The 22,272-nt window shown below is 51.8% G+C and overlaps 1 protein-coding gene across 4 annotated transcripts in view; it reads right to left on the bottom strand.

Annotated features, from left to right (window-relative positions):
• Positions 1-22,272, bottom strand: part of NFATC2 (nuclear factor of activated T cells 2) — a 157,025-nt gene that overhangs the window by 36,477 nt on the left and 98,276 nt on the right. For all 4 annotated transcript variants that reach the window (XM_052650756.1, XM_052650753.1, XM_052650754.1 and 1 more), the window contains exons 7-9: positions 8,980-9,035; positions 8,203-8,329; positions 6,235-6,924 (exon numbers count right to left, since the gene is read on the bottom strand). In XM_052650756.1, the coding sequence (XP_052506716.1) occupies positions 6,235-6,924; positions 8,203-8,329; positions 8,980-9,035 (873 nt within the window). The remainder of the gene's footprint in view (positions 1-6,234; positions 6,925-8,202; positions 8,330-8,979; positions 9,036-22,272) is intronic.

The raw sequence follows: 22,272 nt of genomic DNA on the forward strand, positions 1-22,272 counted from the left end.
AAGCCATCACACTGGGGGATACGCTTTAACTTATAAACTGAGGGGACCCAAACATGGAGACCATAGCTGTGGCCCAGAATCGATGATGATGGTGGCAGAAAAGAACACGAACCGCTGAGCACCGCACGCACACACACAGGTCTTGTGCTCTCCTTACAAGATGCTCCCGTTTCCAGGCCTGCAGTCACCCTCAGAGCTGGGGGCCACCGCCATCAGCCTGAGGCCAGCCTGGAAGCCAGGGAAGACAATTCCAGAAACTCTATAGCCAGCAGGCCCCGAGTCAAAGCTGGACCCCCAGAGCAGACATCTCATTCCTGAGTGCGGGCCCCTGACATGCCCGCCCGTTCCCTGCGTGACGGGTGCGTAAGTGCTGCTTGCAATGGCGAGATACGCTCATTCTCGACCTCGGGGGCCTGTGGCATGTTTTGCTCCTTTTGGTAGAACCAAGGGGGAAAAGAAGAAGATATATCTGCATGTGCTCACGATTACAAACAGGAACCACAGCATGCATTCCCGATCGGGATGATACACCCCCAACGGCGAGGACGATCTCACACATCACCATGGTCTGTGGCCCCGCAAAGGGCCTGGTACCAAAACAGGTATCGGGATTGACAGTTCATGGGGGCAGTGATTAGGAAAAAAATTATTTTAAAAGGGGCACAAGTGGAAAGGGTGGCCTTAGTGATTAAAACAAACAAACAAAACAAAACCAAGAAACGCCACTCTAGAAGCCTTGAGAAACCTGGCGTCAAGGAGCAGGGCAGAAATGGGAGGACGATGCCACTGGGTATCTCTTTGTATTGTTTTTTTCAAGCATGCGGACACACTGCCTTTATAAAAACACAGATATCTTTTAATGAACTTTAAAAAAGACGGCTGACCAAAGCCTTCAGCAGAAGCCTGGACTCTGTTGGTGTCCACCAAAGGCGTGTGAGTTCAACCTGGCCTTGGTGCTTTCTGGTGCCCTCCCAGCCCCATGTTATAACACCCAGATCACACTCTCCATGGTGCCATCAGCCAGGCAACCACTTTGCTCAGTTCTCATCAGAGCAGAGGATCCCTGCCTGTCAGCCTCCGTCAGCACCGCCGCCCCCACGGAGGCTGCCTGGAAGCCCAGCCTGCCTGGGCCAATGCGGCGGCTGGATGCACGGCCGTCGTCAGTGGCAGGCAGGCTGTTGTGGGCTTCGCCCACCTCTCCAAACAGGAGCTGCTTTGTGACAGCCGTGCCGTGGGCCCTGAGCAGCCCCAGCGAAAAGCCCCCCAACCTGCCGGACAAGCCGTGCCAGGCATATGTGCTTCCCCACTTCCTACACGCTGGAGGGTGTGCCTGTCTGTCTGTCCACTCTGCCGACCTGGTTCTCACGCTCTGGTACATTAAGCCTCTGGGTAAAAGGCTGGGACCCTCTGCCAAGGGCACAGCAAGCAAAACATGGGCCTGACATTCACGCTCCACTGGGCACGCAGAGCAGGGCTTCCCAGCTGGCCCTGGGCCCAGGGGATCGGCCCCTTGTGTGGGAAGATGTCCTGAGGCCCCCGAGAGAAGCTTGGGAAGGGAACCGTGGGCCCTAGCCCTGGGGCTCTGCCCCCCCTACTCCAGCCCATGTGGAAGAGACAGGGCTTAAGGGCTCATGGGCTCATCACCAAAGACCAGAATAGCTGATTTTTTTTCTCTTACGCAGATGTGTGGTAAAAATGTTGAACCCTGTCCTCCAAGAAGTCAATTAAATTCACAAACAAAAAGAGTGGCTAACATTTATCGGGGAGTACTTTGGGCCAAGCCCTGTTCCTAAGATATGATGTGCCTTAACTCAATACGCTCTCACCACAGCCTTAGGAGGGAGGAGCCTAAACCAGCACGGAGGAGAGGACGGGCGAGGCAGCGTTTTGTAAAGCGTGCCAGCCCCGCCCCTGCGTGCTCCCCACAACGCGGGGCCACGGGGCTCACTGCCTTTCTATCGGGGTGTGTCAAAAAGGAAGCAAGCCCCTTGTTTTCCATCTCTTGCCTCCCTACTGTCCATTGTCCAAAGGAAGCCAGTGACATCTTCAAAAGGGAAATCAATTCATGGTGCCCTCTTGATGAAAACCCACCAAGAGTAGCCCACGCCTCTGAGCTCACAGCCTGGTACGGAAGAAGAAAGAAAGTGAAGTCGCTCAGTCGGGTCCGACTCTTGCGACCCCATGGATTGCAAGCCTGCCAGCCTCCTCTATCCACGGGATTTTCCAGGCAAGGATACTGGAGCGGGTTGCCATTTCCTTCTCCAGGGGATCTTCCTGACCCAGGGATTGAACCTGGGTCTCCTGCACTTCAGGCAGACTCTTGACCATCTGAGCCACCAGGGTACAGAGAAGGTGACCAGTTAAGTCAGGATGGAGGAGAGGGGAGAGGAAGTCAGGAGAGGAGCCGGATGGGTGGGGGCAGGAAAGGAGGGAGGGAAGGATTTGCTCAGGGCTCCCAGAATCAGGCTACTGTTTTGAGCTGAAGGTTATTTCCCAGGTACAGCCTGGGGCTTTAGAGCAAGAAGCCAGTTACAGAAGGGGACAAGTGGGACAGAGGAGAAAAAAAAAGAACAGTGGACGTGTGTGCAAAGCACGCATTTCAGAAGAACTGTGAAAGAAAGCCTGGGCCCTGGCAGGCACACAGGAGAGGAGTGAGGATACGTTGGCCCTGGAATATCACTTATTTTGCTAGCTCAGAAAGAGACTTTTGGAAAACGTCTTGAGTCCTTGGAGTGGAGAAAGCAGAAGCTGCATTTTGGAGTTCCAAGGAAAAAAAACGGGGGCCAAGACAGACAGCGTCTGTGTGCAGGAATGCAGCTTGGGAAGGAGAGCGGTGGGACCAGGTGGGACGCAGACCAGACACGCCGGGTCGTGAGCCAAGGGTCGGGGAGAGCGTGCCAAGGGCCGGGGCTTCCCGGGATCACAGCAGGGCGGCGTGGCCACTGCAAGGGTGACGCGTCTGCATTTAGACCCAAGTCCTCCGTGGTGACCCCTTCCCTTTCCAGCTGCGGAACCTTTCTTTGACCCTCAAAGCAAGTCAGCCCAGCTCTCATAAAATGACCAAAGAAAGTCAAGTCTGCCAAAATCCCAAGGCAGAGGAATGGCATCTGAGAAATAGCCCCCCATCCCCGCCCCAGGAGCATCTTCTGCTGGAGTTCGGGTAGCCAGAGTGTATTTTCTGGGGGGAATCTCCACTGGGGAATTGATCAAAGGGATGGAAAAGGACCTAGCAGGCCTCCCAGACAGACTAGAGAGATGACCCCGGGATTTCCAGTTTACTGGTCAGGAAGAAGCGCCAGAGAGCTAACCGGCCTGAACCCCACCTTTATGCAGTCAACGGCGGAGCCTGAGAACGTTCTGTGAGTACACTGGCGTCTGCGAGAGGGACCTCAAAGCCAGCAGTTGGCAGACGATGCTGTAGCCCTCTTCCTGGCGGCTACAGCGGTGGGGCAGGCTGGGGTTAGCCCTGAACACACAACAGGCCACACAGGCGCCTTCCCGTTGAAGGGACCGGGGCTGGGCAGAGGCTTGGGGACAGCACCAGTCAGGCGCAGAGCATCTCACCAGTGGCCAAGGGGCTGCATCTGGGGGCCACACGGGTGGAGGTCATCCCCTGCCCTGTGCTCCGCTCTGGCCCCAGGAACATGAAGCCTGAACACGGCCCACGGGATGGGGCAGGGCCGGTTCTGAACTCTGAGATGCCTCCGCGTTACTCTTCCTGAACGTCAGGGGAAAGGGGTCCCAGGCCGGCCAGGCTGTACAGCTGGAAGGGATCCGTTCACACGGAGTATACTCAATGCGAGCGGCACCCCTGGGGCTGTACAGGCGATGGGACCATTTCCCTTGTTTTGGAAGCCTAGAGTGTCCACGAGGTCAGCAAAGGCTCTGAGAAGTCCTGCGGTGAGCAGGGGCTACAAGACCTTGGTTTTATCAAGTGTTTCTCCCCTTTTCCAGCCACGGAACCCGCGTTTCAGAGAATGCCTCCTAAACTTCCAGGGAACGGAGCTTACGGTTTGTCCTTATTTTAGTTGCTCAGTCGTGTCCGACTCTTTTGCGACCCCATGGACTGTACCCTGCCAGGCTCCTCTGTCCATGGGATTTCCCAGGCAAGAGTACTGGAGAGGGTTGCCATTTCCCTCTCCAGGGCATCTTCCAGGACCAGGGACTGAACCTGTGTCTCCTGAATTGGCAGGCGGCTTCTTGACCACTAAGCCAGCAGGGGAGCCTGGGCTTACGAAGAGTGTGCTTAAGAAAAGGCTCCACCCGGAGACGCAGGTTCACCGTATCGGGTTTTCCAAGACAGCCCTAGAGCTGACTCGTGTTACTGGCCCTCTGGGAGGCCACCCTCACTCTGACCTTGAACCTGCCTGTGTTCAGACACTCAGCAGCTTCCTCCGTAACACGAGCTCTGTCTGGGCAACGAGAGGCGCTCAGAGCTCACTCATGAGCGTGGGTCCTAATGCATTACGGAGAACTAGCGACTGCGCCCCTTCTCTTTCCGAGAGGCCCCCGTTGGTCTGTGTGGTGGGATGACGGACAGGGCGGGAGGGGCCGGTACATTTCCTACTCCAGAGACCAAAGCGATGTGGGACAGAGTCAGGGGAGGACAGTTCCAGCCCCTGCTCCAGCACCACTTATTTATGGAGCGCCTCTGCCTGATCCAGCCCCGAGCAGACGCGTGGAGAGCGGTCGGGTTACAGCCCACTTCATCCATCTCTCAGTCGGGAAGGCACTCCGCACCAGCGGTTTGCTACCCGCTTTCAGCTAAGCGCTGACGCTTGATCTTCGCCATTTCGGGTATAGATTGTTTTGCGAATGGATGGCCCCAGGGTCTCTCTCTTTAACACAGAGCACAGTGCTCCTAACTCAATCTGCGTTTGAATGTTCAGGACCAGTCAGCTCAATGATTAACTGAACAGTACTCCAAGGTCACCTTTGTAAGGCACTTGCGGCAGTCTGACTCTAAACTAAGAGGTTCTCAGGACCTTTGCTGGATACACTTGGGGGGAAGTTTTTGAAAGACAGTTTTACTAGAGAGGGGACGTGGAAACTACAAAAAATGGCGGACTGTCAAAACTCTGCATAAAGTAAAAGTCAACAGTCTCTGAGTGAGCGCCCTGCACTCACTGTGTCTGACACCTAGCATCCGGTCTTCATGATAACTATTGTGGCTATTTCGAAGCTTTTCGCCTCTTACTTCCTATATCTTGGTTGCATTTCCGAGAGTAAATTTTCCTGAATAATTGACATTTCAGGGCGTCTCAGATGCTGTTGCCAGTCAAGGACGAGGCTGGAGCTGCAGATGCCAGCCAGTGGGACAGGCCTTCCTTCTCATTCAGAAATCCAAGCCACCCGTTTCCTTCCTTCCCCAGGGGAAGGCCGCTCTGCCCGCCCCACCCTCTCTGCCCCTGCAGTGGCATCTGGCTGGTCCCAGGTGAGTCCTGCCTGCACAGCTCACCCTCCCTCGCTGCGATCATAGGCCCACACCACCAACACTGCCACTCCCAAGAAGCCTGCCCCCGGCTGGGCCCTGCCACCCACTCGGGCACCTACAGGCACCCAAGGCTGCCTCTGCATCTGTCCTTTGGCCCAACCAGCCCGTCAGCTGGGCTCACCACAGCGGAAGCTCACTGTTTCCCTGCATCAATGCGCGGCTCTGTTCCACGGGCACGTGGTAGAGACCGCCTGCAGCCTGCCCGCGAGCCCCCATTCATGCACCCTTCCGAGGCAGCCACCCTTCAAGATCTCCCCTTCCCTCTGCCCCACCCCGTCCCCTAAATACACAACAGAAGACTATACAGTGGGAGGTTTTTTCTTCCTCTCCAGGAATAAAAGGTTAGCTTCCCTTCCTTTCTGTTGCCCTATCCTCGGTCTAAATTTGGCGGATGGAAAGAGAGTGGAAGCAGTTAAACCGCCCCGATTTGTGACCCAGGGCACACTCCTAGGGCCAGAGCTGCCCCCACTTGCTCTCTCTGTTGCCGTGGTTTTAGGAGGAGCAACTAAAACCCGCAGCGCCCACCCCAAACTCCTGTTGGGCAATGATTCATGCAGAGACTTGGCTGAGGCCTTAGAGGTCATCTTATTCAATTCCTTTCCTTTAAAGAGGGGGACACCCAGGCCCCAAACAGGTAAAGGAGGCTATCCAGGCCATACAGTCAGCTTGCTGGGGTCGGGGTGGGGGGGTTGGCTACAGGGCATCGAACTCACGCACAATGAGGAAGACAAGCCTCTTACCGTCATCCAAGTAGGTCTGGTCCAAGTTCTGCTCCTGTTTGATCGTCACGCCCGCGGGCAACACTTCCTTTTGGTCACTGACCGGGGGTCCGTTTTTGGCGGCTCTTTGGCTGGGGGCGTTCTGCTGCTGGATGACGGTGGGGTAGGAGCCAGGGCTCAGCCTCTGACCCTGACTGACAGGGGGCGGGCCGGGCCTGGCGGGGCCAGGCGCGAAGTTCTCGCAGTACACGATGTGCTGGAACTCCTGGTGGCTCCCACAGCGCAGCGGCTGATTGGTGGGCGAGTAGTGGATGACGGGCGAGGCCTGCTGGTTGGCCGGGCTGGAGTGCAGCAGCGCCGCGCCCTGGCCCTGCGAGCCGGCGTGCACCAGCACGGAGCGGTGGGCGTCCGCCAGCGCCAGCGGGCCGGCCATGAGGGCGGGCTGCTGGTAGCCCAGCAGCCCGGGGCTCAGGCTCTTGCCCCGCTGGTAGAGGACGGCCGCCGGGTTCTGCTGCTGGTAGCGCGCGTCGGGGGATGAGAGCCCCGAGCGGAACTGCTGGCAGGGAGCCATAGTGGCCACGAGGCAGGAGGGGGGCTCGGCCACCATCGGGTGCTGCGCGTAGTACGGCTGGCTCCCCAGGCCCCCGTGGGCGGGGCTGCAGATCAAGGCAGGGTCGTACTCATCAGTGGGCTCCGTCTTGATGGCTGGGACTGCGAGAAGAGAAGAGCACACGGGGCGGACCTCTCTTAGCGCCGCCGGGGGAGCACAGAGGATGGGCAGATGGCGGTAGGAGCACAGCCTCGGGAGGCCAGACGGCCGGGATCAAAGATCTCGGCTCGGGCAAGAGCTCCCCCAGTGCAACTGTCTTAGGTTAGAAGTTTTACCTTGGGTGATGGCCCTGAACTGTAGGTCTTTCTGATAGCGGAAAGTGGCTGGTGGGTTGCCGTCAGCCCTGGACCATGTGCTGTCTTTTCCCCCAGGGGGAGAGCTCTGACAAGAGCTTGATGTAAAATTATGCCTCCGCCTCCTCCCTCTGCCCTGGCAGCTCCCATCCCTTCCCTGCCTGCTGTCCTTATCACACTCAGCATCATCTGAAATGTCTGTGCACTCCATGCGCTCAGTTATTATCTAAACACCGCCCCCCCCCCCCCCCCCCACTAGACTGTCAGCTCCTCCAAGAGAGGACTCTTCTTCTTGGTCTTTTTTGCTCAGTGCTGGGACCCCAGCACCCTGAATAGTTGTTAAGTTGTGTTCGACTCTTTGGCAACCCCATGGACTATTGCCCGCCAGGCTCCTCTGTCCATGGGATTTCCCAGGCAAGCATACTGCAGTGGGTTGCCATTTCCTTCTCCAGGGGGTCTTCCCCACCCAGGGATCGAAGCTGGATCTTCTGGATCGCAGGCAGATTCTTTCCTGCCTGAGGCACCGGGGAAGCTCACCCTAAACAGTACCTGGCACTGCGCGGGCACTCAGATATTTTCTTGACAAGGGAATGAATGAAACATGGCTCTCGCTGCCTGTCTTGGGACTGCAGTGCTTGGTGGGAATGAGGCTTCCTGGCCTGGTGACTCGCTCAGTAACTGTTTATCTACCAAGTGTCCACCTACTGTGGGGTCCCTAAGGAGCTGGATTTTAGGGCATATTCACTTTCTGCCTCTACTGTGATCAAATCTACGACAGAGAGACGAGTCATTAACCTTGCCATCTTCCAGTAAACAAGCCTACATGTGCCCCATGCTTACTCTGCCCTTGCAAGGGAAAATATTAATAACGATAGCTAATATCATTGATGTAGATGGTCCCAAGCACTTCACATGCATTTGATTTCTACAGCTCTCATAAGGAAGGTGCCATCTGACAGAGGAGGAAGCTGAGGCTCAGAGAGGGTGAGTCACTTGCCCAAAGTCGCCCAGCAGATGACAGGCGTCCTCACCTGCACACAGTGCCGCCTCTTCACGCCCAAGGGGCCTCCAGAGAGAACTCCTTACCTGGGTGGTAGGTAAAGTGCTGAGGCTGGCTTCGTTTTCTTTTCCCATTGATGACGTAAAAGTTCACCTTCACCGAAGTCCGAATGTGCTTGTTCCGATACTCAGGAATCTCAACAAAAAGCATGTTCTGAAAGAAAGTTGTCAATGATTTAACTGCAACCGCAAGTAAATTCCTATCCAGGGTCCTAAGCACAGTGAGCCAGCCCATCTAAAAGGACTCGTGGTGGGGAGGGACACACTGGGAGTGTGGGACTGACAGATGCACAGTACTCTCTATAAAACAGACAAATAGGATTTGCTCTCTAGCACAAGGAACTGTATGCAATCTCTTGTAATAATCTCTAATGGAAAAGAATTTTTTAAAAAGAGAATATGGATACATATGTATACACGTACATAACCGAGTCACTTTGCTGTGCACCCAAAACCAACAGCATATTGTGAACCAACTATACTTCAATAAAAATAAAAAGACTCATGACATATCCTGCAGGCTCACAGGCAAAATTCTAATTAAAGGGAACTTGACTTTTCAGCTGCAGCAAAGATGACTTACTACTTACTCCATCAAAGTATATTAAGATGTCACTGTTACAAATCAGAGGGTCTGATGCTCAGGAAACGTATAATTCACTCATCAACTCAATACCCACTAAACGCCTGTTTGGTCCAAAGCACTGGCACGTTGATGAAGAAAGGACAAGAAAGAGGGAAAGAGAACACAAGGGTTGGGGGTGGACAGGACAGGGCATCCGGTCAGCGCGTCTGGGTGCTTACAGGCTGGCTCTTGTCTTTATCCACCGTGGCCTCCATCTCCCAAATTTGCTGCCCATCTGGAAAAATTTAGAAATGACAGACTTTGAAGGAATTCTTAGCAGCAGGAGACTTAAGACAAAAACTCACCAACTTATACCAATCTTGGCTTCTAGGTTCGATCACCTCAGTAAAGTACACCTACATGTGTGCATTAGGTATGCACATATGTACATATACGTATTTTTATTTCTATAAACACATATTTCTTTTTGCAAAGAAATATGGACAACAGAAAACTGGGCAGCACTACAAAATCAGGGAAAAAATAGAAATTGTCCATCATCCCAAAACCATTATCTTTTTTCTCTATAGTTAAATATCTACGTCTTTCTTTAAGATACAAGGATTGTCATATGCTTTACTTTATAATATGCTTTGTTCAACCAAAGGCTATTTCCAAAATGCTCTGTATATGCCAAGACTGTCACAGGGGCCCCATTACAGACCCACGGCTGTCCCAGACATGACTTCTCCATCGTCTGAGAACACAGGTGGCTCACATATTCTGTCCTCGGAGGTTTACACAATGTCCTGGCTCGCGAGGCCTTGGAGAGGGAGGTAACACAGGCGCCCACCCTCCACCTTTCAGTCAACGGAGAGCCTGGCTCTCACGTGACCCATCACAACAGGCGCAGAGAGGTTTCAGTGGTGAACCCTCCTTCCCTGGGGCAGGGCACTGGCTCCCCAGTTTGGGGCCAACAAGCTGGGCCAAACAAAACTCTGCATTTGCAAATAATAGATTTCTTTTGCTGACCACCTATATTGGCCAGTGAGCAGTTTGGGGCTGAAACAAATCATTTCCACAAGTGTTTCCAGGGTGTTTTGTGGAGCACTGGCTCTGAAGAATATTAAATGGGTTTATGAGAAAGGAAAGCAAGCTCTACCAGCTAGTAAGCATTTGGCAAAGGCAGAGTCAGGCAAGTGGATTTCTTTACTGCAGGACTGCTCAGAGCCTTTCATCTGCTCAGGTGTAGCATTAACTCTCCAAGGTGGGCTGGGTATGTACTGTGTCCCGACGTTTGGCCAAAGGACGCTCCCCCACCTTGGTAAGCATGGTGATTAGCAGCTTCTGTGATAGGTCAGATTTGAAACATGTCATCCTGGACCAGCAGGTTTACCCAAAGAAACTAAGTTTCCAGGCATTACTTCAACTTGTAGAGGACATATTTCCCAACATAATAAATAATAAAAAGTTGTGATTGCCACCAAAGCTGATGCAATCAAGATGACCTGCAGGAAGAACAAGTACTAAGCCGGTTGGAGCCATCTCCAACAAGTCAGCCTGCACGTTCTGGCCTTGCAGTTCCTGAAATGACGAGGGGAGACACAGGTTTACGCCCAAAGGGAAGAGATCCCTGCGGAAGGGACCAAGTTAAGAGTTGCCACTGTCTCGCCAACACCCAACACATGGTAGTGCCTAGCAAACATTTCATGTCTGAACGTACAAAAGTGTCAGCAGCTCCAAAGGCTGCTGACGGGCGGGGAAAAACCAGGAGCTGACATCAGCAGCTGCTCCAAAGGAAGCAAGGGAGGACAGATGGATAGACATCAAGGAATCTGAAGTCAAGTCATCAAGACAGGGTACGTCAGTGTGCGAAGCCCCGGACAGAGCTCTTCTGAGAAAATCCTCACTTTTAAAAATCAAAGACAGGTCACAGGTCATCGAAGAGACATGTGTCCGCCTCTCAGAAGGCAGTCTGAGCTAAGCACAGGTCCTCATCAAAAACCACATCCTCACTAGCTGCAGTGTGAGCTATGTCAGAAGGTCAAGTAACAGATTAATCCAAGAAAGGAAAGATGTTGATGTCTGGTACATCACTCTCCTCCTCAGCCTCTCACTGGCTGAACTGAGCTCTTCCGTCACGAGGCTGCAGATTCCCAAGACCGTGCAGCTTCTCCGCCAAGTTAATGGAGGTAGGCGGGCATTGGTGGTGGCTTGGCCTTCAGGACTCAGCTGAAGTCCCCTGTTTTGGACCAAGTTTATCCCCTCTGGGTACCCTCACCATCACCTGCCCTACAGGATACCCTCAGGGGCCATGACTTCATTTTATGCCCCAGGACTCAGTCGTTTGTTGACATGATCAGAGTTTTATTACATCACTGCAGTAAGTAACAGTTATAATCTAAGTGGTGGCTGAAGCAGAAAAGTGCTTCTTCAAGGAAAACAGAGGTCCGTGGGGTGGAAACAACCCAAGTGGCCATCAGTGGATAAAGGGAAAAACAAAATGTGGTCTATACATACAGTACGAATGTGAGAGTTGGACCATAAAGAAAGCTGAGAGCTGAAGAACTGATGCTTTTGAACTGTGGTGTTGGAGAAGACTCGTGAGAGTCCCTGGGATGACAAGGAGATCCAACCAGTCCATCCTGAACGGAATCAGTCCTGAATATTCATTGGAAAGACTGATGCTGACGCTGAAGCTCCAATACTTTGGCCACCTGATGCAAAGAACTGACTCACTGCAAAAGACCCTGATGCTAGGAAAGACTGAAGGGAGGAGAAGGGGGTGATGGAGGATAAGATGGTTGGATGGCATCACCGCATCAGTAGACATGAGTTTGAGCAAGCTCCAGGAGTTGGTGATGGACAGGGAGGCCTGGCGTGTTGCAGTCCGTGGGGTGGCAACGAGTCAGACACACTGAGTGACTGAACTGAACTGATACATACACTGGAATATTATTTAGCCTTAAAAGGGGAGCAAATTTTGATATGTGTGATAAGCATAGACCTTAAAAACATTATGAAATACACCAGACACGGAAGGACAAAGATGGTTTGATCCCACTCATGAGGCACACTGAATAGGCCAATTCATAGAGACAGAAAAGGGACTGCAAGTTACCAGGGGCTGGGGGAGGAGAGAGTTATTATTTAACAGGCACAGATCTCCTGTTTCAGAAACGGGAAATGTCCTGAAAACAGTGCTGTTAGACAGTGTTGTGACTGCATTTTAATACTACTAAATGATATGCCTACAAATGGTTAGAACGATCAGTATTATGTTATGTGTAGTTTGTGTGTCAGTCACTCAGTCATGTCTGACTCTTTGAGACCCCGTGGACTGTAGCTTGCTAGGCTCCTCTGCCCATGGAATTGTCTAGGCAAGAATATTGGAGCAGGTTGCCATTCCCTTCTCCAGGCGATCTTTCTGACCCAGGGATGAAACCATGTTTCTCCCGCACTGCAGGCAGATTCCTTATGGTCTGAGCCACCCGGGAAGCCCAGGGTGCAGTTTACCACAGTTCTCTTTTTTTTTTTTTTTAAGCCAACTGGCCTACAGAATGGCTTAGTGGCTTTTTAACTAGCTGCTGCCATTTCAAGATGAAATTTCATCTAAAAACGAAGATTTTGCTCTTGAAAAAATAATTCCAACAGGTGGCACAGTGCCTGAGTTTTCTTTCCTTTCAAATATGGGTCTTTTCACCATTATTTCCATTTTTTTTAAGGCCCCAAAGGCAGTTTTAGACATTTGGCCTGGCTGCCTGAATGGAGGGCGGGGAAACGCTCCCAGAGAGCGAGGCCACACCACCGACTTGTTCTCTGCTTTTTCCTGGGACGACGTGTCTGGTACTTAATAGATGCTCAGCAAGCACAGGTGGATTAAATGCACAAATAGATGCTCAGCCCATCACCAGAGCTCAGGAAATGGCCGGCTACTGGCCGCTCTGCAAAAAGACCCCACGAAGCGAAATCACCGCCTGTCTGTGAAGAGTCCTTTGAGGGAACTGACTGAAGGAAGGAGCCTGTTATTACAGGTACAGACAAGGAATCAAACTCAACGAGAGCCACTCGGCCCGAGTTCTAGATAATTTTAGGTAATCCACCTCCGGGTTACTACCCTAGGTCTGGGACTCAGAAAACCTGCCCAGAACAGAAGAGGCTCAAGAAGACCCAGGCTGCTTCTACTGCTCTGGGCTGAGATGAAATAAAGGACTTCGGTCTCTTGAGCAGATGTTCGGGCAAACTTCCCCTGTCCTAGATTAACAGGGGCTGGCAGCCAGCACAAAATAGGCTCTTCCAAGTCTTTACTCAGAAGCTAAAAGAGCCAGCTCCTTCGGGCAAAGAGGTTGGGTCTACAGAAGCCTCAGCAAGACTCTGTAAGAGAAACAATGGGGTGGGAAGCACACGGCTCAAGAAATATCCCAGCCTTTGCTCTAACTTGGCGGCTCTGCCGCCAGGAGAACACGGGGGCGCGTGGCCAGTGGGTGGATGGTCCTGTGGAGCTCTTGCAGGCAGCTCTTGAAGCCCCTGATGGAGGAGCGCACCCGGAAGCAGCAAGCAGGGCGGCATCGGGTCTGAGCTGGAGTCTCCGCAGTCAGCCTCGTGTCAGCGGTGGGCTCACGTCACCACCCCCCGCAGAAAGGAGCACGCACTCAGAAGAAGGGAAGCAAGCCCGTCCGCACTGGGGCCCATGAGCGTGCCACTGGGCTCCAGGCGAACCGGGAGGAAATCAAAGTGTCAGTTTGGGTTAGGAGCCCGCGTGTGACGCTTCCCAGGCCTGGCTCTGCTGTTTAAAATTAGCTCCCTTCTCCAGGAAGATGGCTGAAGTCATTTGGGTCTGCTCGTTACGATTGCTTAACTAGCAGAAAAACTCACGCTCCCTGGATGCATGGGCTTAATGAGCCGGGCAGATGCGGGGTGGGGTGGGGGGTCAGGAATGGCCCCTTAGGATTTCATCCACCCAGAATGGTACCTCTGGGCTTCTCAGGTGGCTCAGTGGGAAAGATCTGCTTGCCAACACAGGAGACGCAAGTTCGATCCCTGGGTCGGGAAGATCCCCTGGAGAAGGAAATGGCAACACACTCCGGTATTCTTGCTGAGAAATCCCATGGAGAGAGGAGCCTGGGAGGGCTACAGTCCACGGGCTCGCAGAGCCAGCCACAACGGAGTGGACTAACGACAGAAATGGTGCCACTGCCCTCGATGGGTCTCCTGAGAGCTGGGGAGGAAGAGCCTGATTCCCACACCTCCCCTCTTTCCTTCCGCCTCCCCACTTCCTCGGCAGGCTTACCCCGCCCCCTGTGTCCCCATCTGCACAGCTGGAGCACCTGCCCAGTCACCCCACCGCCCCCCGCCTCCACCCCGAGCTCATTCTCCCTGCAGATTGCCAAAGCAATCTTAAAAATGTAAATTCGATCATGACATCTCCCTGCTTAAAAGCCTCCAACAGCTACTCGCTTCTGGAAGGAAATGCAAACTTCTTGCCACGTCCACACGGCCCAGCCTGACCTGACCGCCCCCGCCGGCACCCGCTCCCCCACCCCGCCCCACTCCCTCCGCGACCTCTCCAGGCTTGACTGGTGTCGTACTCGCCTTCACCCTGCACCAGCCGCCTGGGCCTGGTTTCAGTTCCCCAAAGACCCCAGGCTCAGCCCCACGCTGAGGGCCTGGCCCGGGGCAGGTCCTCTTGCCTGGACACTCTTCCGACCACCCATGTGGCTCCCTCTTTCCTGCCTTTAGGGCTCCGTGCAGAGGCACCTCCTCAGGGAAGCCCTCCCTGACTACACAGTCCACGGTTGCCAGATGTGAGAAACAAAAATACGGACCGTCGAGTTAGACGCGAATCTCAGAAAACAAGGAACACTTTTTAAACTACCGTGTGTCCCAAGCTCTGTACCGCTGTGGGGGACACACTCACACTAGGAAATCTGGATTCAAGTTAGCATCCTGTACTTTCCTCTTAACCTCCAGACCCTTTGGTCTTGCTCCTAGGACTGGTTCCCCTGTCCTCACAGCACTTATCCCATCTCAGAGTGACCTGCTTGTAGGCAAGTCTGAAACTAGCCATGCCCTGAGGGCAGGGACCTCCTTGGTCATATGCCCCCAGGGGCTGGCACAGAACCTGTGCACACTAGGTTTTTAATAAATATCTAGGGAGCAGCCACGGAAATCCTGGGGGCTGAGTGTGTGGAGGAGCGAGGCCAGAAGAGCATCAGCCATCTGCATAGAGGCCAGATTTCAGCTCAGCTTTCATCCCAGCCCAGGGGCACCTCTTCTCAGCGAGGGGCTGTCACCCCTACGTGTCCTCCACCGGCCACCACAGTCACTCAGAGAACCAGGAAGCGGGGGTGTGGGGCCCAGCCTTCCTCTGACGTGTGCTGTCAACTCAAGAAAGTCTGCCCAGCTCCCGCAGTGAGCGGGCTTCCCAGCTGTAAGATGGGGGTAGGGGGCGGGGCATTCCTCAGTTTCCCTCCATTGCGTCGGGCATGACAGCAGGGTCTGATGGCTGGGAGCCGAGAGGAGGGGAAAGGCTCACCTGTGCCAGGAAGGACCCTTCTCCCAGACAAGAAACCAACCTGGGCCTTACTCACTCGGGTAAGTAAACCGAGCTCCCAGGGGACACGTGGACAGTCAGCTGACATCTTCTGGGCATCTACCATGGCCCAGCACTTTCAGATCCTCCATCTCCTTTTACGGCCCAAATACCACCAAACCCCCTTTTACAGATGGGGAAACCAAGTCCCAAAGCACAAAAGACGAGGTCTATCCAGGCTTCAAGCTAAATCTGCCAGATGATCCAAAATTCAGCCTGCTTACCCTTAAACACGTACCACTCTGTTTAAAAAGTATGCAACCAAAACTGTAGGAAAAAAAAAAATAACGCAAGAGGGTGTCAGACAGTTCGTTAATAAAAGGTATGATTTTCTTGACGGGGGTGGAAATTCCAGCATGCTGATTGCAAATTACAGAAAGTCTGTTGGCGCCAAGAACAATTTCTGATGGTGAAAACACCAGGGCCCATGTTAATCAGAAAACTCATGTCCTCTTTTTAAGATACTGAAATAGCAAGATCCTTCAAAGTCTGTTCTTGCACACAAGAGGACTGGAGTTTGGACAAACAGCCCTCTGAAAAGACCATTTTCTCTCTCTCCGGGGGTGGGGGTGGGCTCCTGAGCTGCAATCTGACTTCTGTCACTGGGGGAACGCTCAAAGCCCCAGCCAGCTGTGTTTAAGTGGTGGGCTCCAGCCCAAGGGACCTGTGACACCGTGGACATGAGTCACCAAGGGCAAAGGTCTACAGAGCCTTAGTCATGGTCGAGCCCGGCTTAAAGGCTGACCTTTCCCAGAGGCAAGTCCAAGGCAGAGAGAATCCCAGACCAAGTCAATTGTTTCAGAAGACACCAGATGGGGTGAAGCCAAACCCATGGGGAAAAACAGGTGGGAAGAGGAGGTGTCTTCTCTAAGTGAGTTCCAATGTTTCCAGGGGACGGATCCATGGAAAAGTACTTAATTTAGCAAAAAATTTTTATTTTAAGCATATGCATTTATATTTATTAAACAAAGCTCAAAATACAACCTTTGGGAACCTCCAAGTCATAAAATGAGTCACATTAGGATGTGATGACTCAGTGGGAAAGAGGGAATTCCAATTCCACCACCCACGCCTTCTTTCTAAAAAATCAATTTGCCCTCTCAACAGGTGATAGGAGCCTCTGCCATCAGACTGGTCCAAGAAACCATCCAGCAAAACAAAACACAAGTTCTCTTCAAACAATTTAAGTTTCAAAGCTGAGTAATCCGACACAGGCACATTTCCAACCAACGCCCCCGCGGGACACAGAGGGCCAGGGAGCTACTTGGCTGGAGCCAGGGGGAGGGGGGGCCTGAATTAAGAAAGATTTACCAGCTGAAAAATTCCAAAACCCTGTGTCATGTGGAGGAACCTTCCAAAACATTGGATCCCACCCAGGCCCGGCGAGTCGCTCGGAGCCATGGCAACCCCGTTTCCGCCGCCACATCACTTTTATTTTTGTGTCCTTAGATTTTTTCCTGTTTTGCAATGTTTTGCTGGGACCCCCGACTCCGCCTGAGGCCTGGGTGGCCGGGGGCCAGGGTTACCAGCTGAAGTCAGGAACAGCCTGGACTTCCCAGGGTGAACTTTGCCTGCGGAGGTTACACATTTCTTAAATTTCAGAGAATATAGAAAGGCTTTTCAGCAATTACTGAAAGTGGTCGATAGGAAAACTCTGGATCATTCTGTGGGGTTCCTCTTTGTCCTCTTGTGAGAGATCTCTCTAGGGTTGATGATAAATGTTCCCCAGGATTCTGGCTCTGTCACCAGCTGGGAGCTGACCTGGGGGCCCATGGCTTGACCTCTGTGAGCCTCAGTGACCTCATCTTTAAGATGGGAGTAATCGTGTCTGCCTCTCCAGGCTGGTGTGATGATTAAATACGTTCACTCAGCAATATGCCTAAATACCTGCTTAGCAACTAAACCACCACCACAAGCACCTACTAAGTGTCAAGGTTGTTCCAGATGCTGCAGACACAGCAGCAAACACCACGTTCCAGCCCTCAAGAAACTCTATTTGTGAGACTAGATAATAAATGAGCAAAAAAAAAAAAAAAAAAAAAAAATAGACAAGATCTCTTCAGTAGATAGGACTTCCCTGGTGGTCCAGGGGCTAAGACCCTGCACTCCTAATGAACAGTTCAATCCCTGGTTGGGGAACTAGATCCCACATGCTGTAAATAAGGATCTCAGATGCCACATCAAAGGTTAAAGATCTTACACGACCTGGTGCAGCCAAAATATTAATAAATAAATGGTTTTTTAAAAAAGGTGATTCTCATAGAGCTAAGAACTTCAGAAAAGGCAGGGCAAGGAGGTTGAGCACCTTCGGAGCAGATGGTCAAGGAGAGGCCCCTTAAGGACGTCACCTCTGAGTTGAGCTTTGTAGAAATGGGAGGATGCAACCCATCAGGAAACAGCAAAAGCAAAGCTCCTCTGATGAAAAGAGAGCGGGGTGTCTGAGGACAGAGTGAAGACAAGATAGCTAAGGCCCCAGGAGCAAGGGGGAAAGTCCAAAGGGCCGAAATCGGAGAGATGGGCCAGGGCCAGCTCGCGCGGGCCCCTAGAAGTCCTGCAAATCATTAAAAATAGTAATAAAAACAATATAATAATCATTATTATTACTGCTGCTATAAATAAGATGCCACTTTCCAAAACACCGAGCTTTTCTAACTTAAGAAACACCACGCTCCCCTTCTCCTACTGTTTTTCCACCATCCTCCAATTTGTCATCCTGCTGGAGTGGAAACTGCCAATTCCATTTCAGTCGACAGCTATAAAAAGCATGCTGGAGCTGGTGGTGCCGATGACCCAACGTGGGGGCTAAGATTAGCCCAGGAGGCTGTCACCTTTCCTTAATGTGAGAACCAGCTGGGGTTCCCCCTTCCTTGGAAAACTTCAACTGTTCCACTCCGCCCCACCCCGCAGCGGCCCGGCCGGCCAAACTGTCCATGGAGATGGGAACGGGGAGCCGTTTTGGAAAAAAGAAGTTGAGCAACAGGGATTCCCCCTGCAGAAGGCGGTCCCAGGCTGGGCGGCAAGTGCTTGGGGTCAAAAGAGCAGGACCGGCTCCCTGCGAATACAAGGGCATCCCCCCTCCACCTGTCGGAGCCTCTGGGGGCCAGACATCCCGCCAGGGAAGCCCTCTACTCCTCAGGGCCCGGGGCCACCTCGCATACCCCAGCCTCTCTGCTGGCATCGGTCCAGGGACCGCATCCACCCCAGAGTCTTTTCGATCAGACATGGGACGGTCGTAAAGGACCCTCCTGCCCTCAGTGACCCACTGCAGACTTCAAGAGGCTGTCTCACCACAAAACGGTTCAAGTCAGCGGCGCTAAAGGACCTTCAAGCAGACTCACCTGGTTCTGACCTTTTTCAGAGTAGAATAGCTAATGATCAGGCTTCCTAGGGGCCAACCCAGCACCGCCTTTCACCAGCTGTGTGATCTTTACTCAGTTATCTAACCTCTCTGTGCTCGGTTTCTCAGCAAAAAAGGGAAAAAAAAAAGAAAAAGAAAAGAATAGTAGCTATCTCCTAGAGCTGTCACGAGGAATTAGACTGTTAATGTTAACACCTATCAAGCGCTCAGAATAAGGCCTGCACCTAGTTTATTATTACGCGTCCTTGTTTTTCAGTGTCTCCTGGTTCCATGAGATACAATCATACGCAGCCTTGTCCTTCCACAGTCTAAATATAATAACAGCCACTAATATTTAACAAGCATCTATGCAAGATGCTAATATTAGAGCCTAAAATGCCAAGCTCCATGCAAAGGGCGTAATCTGAATCCTCTCATTTAACTTTCCCATCTCTCAAGTGAAGTAAATCATCTGTATTTTACAAAAGAGGAAATGCTTAGAAAGGTGAAATGACTTACCCAGGATGGCAAAGCCACCAAATGCAGGTCACAGATTCGAACTCAGGCCGTCTGACCTCACAGCTACACTGGTAACCCCTGCAGCTGACAAGCCTCCCAAAGTGTGCCCATGAGGCCTATGCCTGGGGCAGTATGTATCCAATAAGTGACCTATGGCCTGAACAAGGAAAATGCTGGAGAGACCATAAAAATCACAAGGAACACTCCTGATGCACTGAGTGCCCACTGCTTGCTGATGCGTTTAACTCTGGGAGGGAAAACTATTAACTCATTGACTGAAAACGGAAGTCCAGGGAAGTTGAATAACAAGATGACACTGGATATTATCTGCAGGCAAGTTCCCCAACTTCTCCAGGCTTAGCCACATGCCTGTCTGTTAGATGAGACAAGGCACACCCACAGAGAGGAAGCTTCATCATTCCTCTTATTAACATGCAGCTTTTCAAAGTTGAATGAGACTCTGGGTTTTTCTCCCTTCAAGCGGTAAACAAATTTTTTCTGAAACCAAGAGAAGGAAAGCTGCGGAGTAAATGTCTGCCTGCCTTCCATCCTTCCATCCAGCAAATACCTATCTGAGGCCCTTGAGTAGCCTCGCAGGCACATGCGCCCCCAGGACAGTTGAAAGCTGTCTGGCTCCTAGCTCCACAAGGAACTTGGTAGCACCTGGTCTGCAAGCCATTCCTCCATACTTCCAGCAGCCCCCCAAGGAGACTGCTCACCTGGACATGGAGAACAAGACGTCTATGTTTTCTCAGTATTTTCCGCTCTGCCAATAAGGTGCCTTGAAGCCACACACTTCTTGTGGAAGTCAGCACAAGACCAGCGGGATGATTTCCTGGTCCTAGAGACCCATCCCAGCTGAGGAGGCTATTGCTAACTTGGCTGTCTACATTTCATGCACTTTCCTGCTTGAGAACCCACCACGGTCCTCATACCTTACTCATGTACAGACGAAGTCAAGGCTGTGTCTCTACCTGGCATCAGGAGATCTCTCTGAGCTCTGCTCATCAAAACACTTCCTGGTGATAACCAGCCTCTACTCCAGCCACACAGGTCTGCTCTCTGTCTCATGAGAGCCCGGTAACTTCTTGCCATTGAGAATACTGTACACTGTTTCACTGCCTGAAAAATAAAGCCTTCTCCAAAATGTGTCAAGATGTGCAATGCCTTTAAACCCAAGACACCACATGTCAGCCTCAACCTTAGGAAGTAACAGTAACAAACAGCATGAGCTAATACATACTGAGCACTTTACTATAAACAGTTGGCCCTCTGTATCCGCAGGATCCACATCCATGGATTCAGCCAACCACAGACAAAAATATTCAAAACAAAAAAAAAGTTTAAGAAAGTTCCAAAAAGCAAAACTTGAACATGCCACTCACTGGCAACTATTAACTTAGCATTTTCCTAGTATTCAGTCTTCTCAATAATCTAGAGTGATTTAAAGTACATGAGAGGATGTACATAGGTTCTACCGATGTACACAAAGGACTTGTACACTCTCCAAGTCTGGTATCTTTCAGGATCCTGGCACCAATCCATTGCAGACTCTGAGGGACAAGTGAACTGAGCATTTACGAACTCTTCATCTCATGACCATCCTCTAAGGTATGACTGTCACCATCCTCGTTATACAGAGAAGGAAACTGCTGCCCAGAGAGGCTAAGTAGCTTGCCCAAGGTCCCCCAGCTAGGAAGGAGGAGGACTGGGCTTTGAACACAAGCCATCCAGCTGGAGCGTGTGAGCCCTCACCTAGCTGATCAAAGGCACAAACGGGAGGCGCGTCACGGAGTCACTTAGAACAGCACAAAGTTGGAAGCAGCCTCACGCCCAGGAAAGGAGGATGGTTAAATAAAGGACTGGCCACCACAGGACAGACCAGCACACCCACCTACACGTCCGCGCTCCTCCTCACGACACCATCACAGCCCCTCACACCCGCAGGGCCTGACTGCGCGCCCTATTTCACATCATTTTTCTATTGCAACGGCGTCGGCAAGCCTCTTTCAAATCATCTGCCTTCTGCCGTGCTTCCAAGATGTGAGGAAGCCGTTCTCACACCCTGGACATGAGGCCAGCCCATCCCAAGAGCAGGTTCTGTGTGAACGTGGGAAGCAGCCCCCCTTTCAGTGACGCTCAGACCCACGATGACCCCGCGTGAACGGTGGCACCCAGAGGAGGTGCCCTCATGCAAAACCCCCACAGTGGACAGCCTGCCTGTGGGCCATCCTCAGGGCCCCCCACAGTGGACAGCCTGGCTGTGGGCCATCCTCAGGGCAGCCAACAGACAGACATCAGCTCGCCTTTGATCTGACCTGAAATCATGTCCATAGGAAAGAAAAAAAAATTTAAAACTAGCTCAGCCTAGCACTCGTAACTAAGCAAATTATATAACCTGATATTTTTCCTACTTCAGACCATGGTCTTTTTAACACGTCCTCACCCACTCCAGTGTTCTTGCCTGGAGAACCCCAGGGATAGCGGAGCCTGGTGGGCTGCTGTCTATGGGGTTGCACAGAGTCGGACACGACTGAAGCGACTTAGCAGCAGCAGCAGCGGTGGTGAACACTTCACAGACAGCCCGTATTAAGAAAGGAGGCGCATGCCGCTAAACCTCTCATAGCAAAGGCGTGCAAAAGTCAAGTACGAATTCAGCACAATCTTTTAAATTAGAACACAGGGCATTTCTGGGACGGGTTGAAACCACCACTGGCCCAGTATTAGTGGAAGTTTCCAATTTGTAAGTTTCTGGAAGGTAATTTGAATTCTACAAAGCAATACGTATTTAAAGCTCTCAAAATGACTACCCAAAATCCCACATGGGAATAAACCCAACATAAACAAAAAAGATACACGTGGAGTTTCATGTGTAAGAAGACTAATTAATTAGTCCTACAAGTATAACCAGACAAACCGCAGTATTAGTTACAATAAAAATATAAGCTGCCAATGTTTATTGACTTACAATATACCTGGTGTTGTCATAATTACCTGACACGTATTAACTCGTTTAACCCACGTGACAACCCTATGGGGTAATAACTCTTGTTATAATCATTCTATTCATAAAGAAACAGAGGC

This window comes from Budorcas taxicolor, chromosome 13 (genome assembly GCF_023091745.1).
Source record: "Budorcas taxicolor isolate Tak-1 chromosome 13, Takin1.1, whole genome shotgun sequence".
Taxonomy (NCBI): Eukaryota; Metazoa; Chordata; class Mammalia; order Artiodactyla; family Bovidae; genus Budorcas; species Budorcas taxicolor.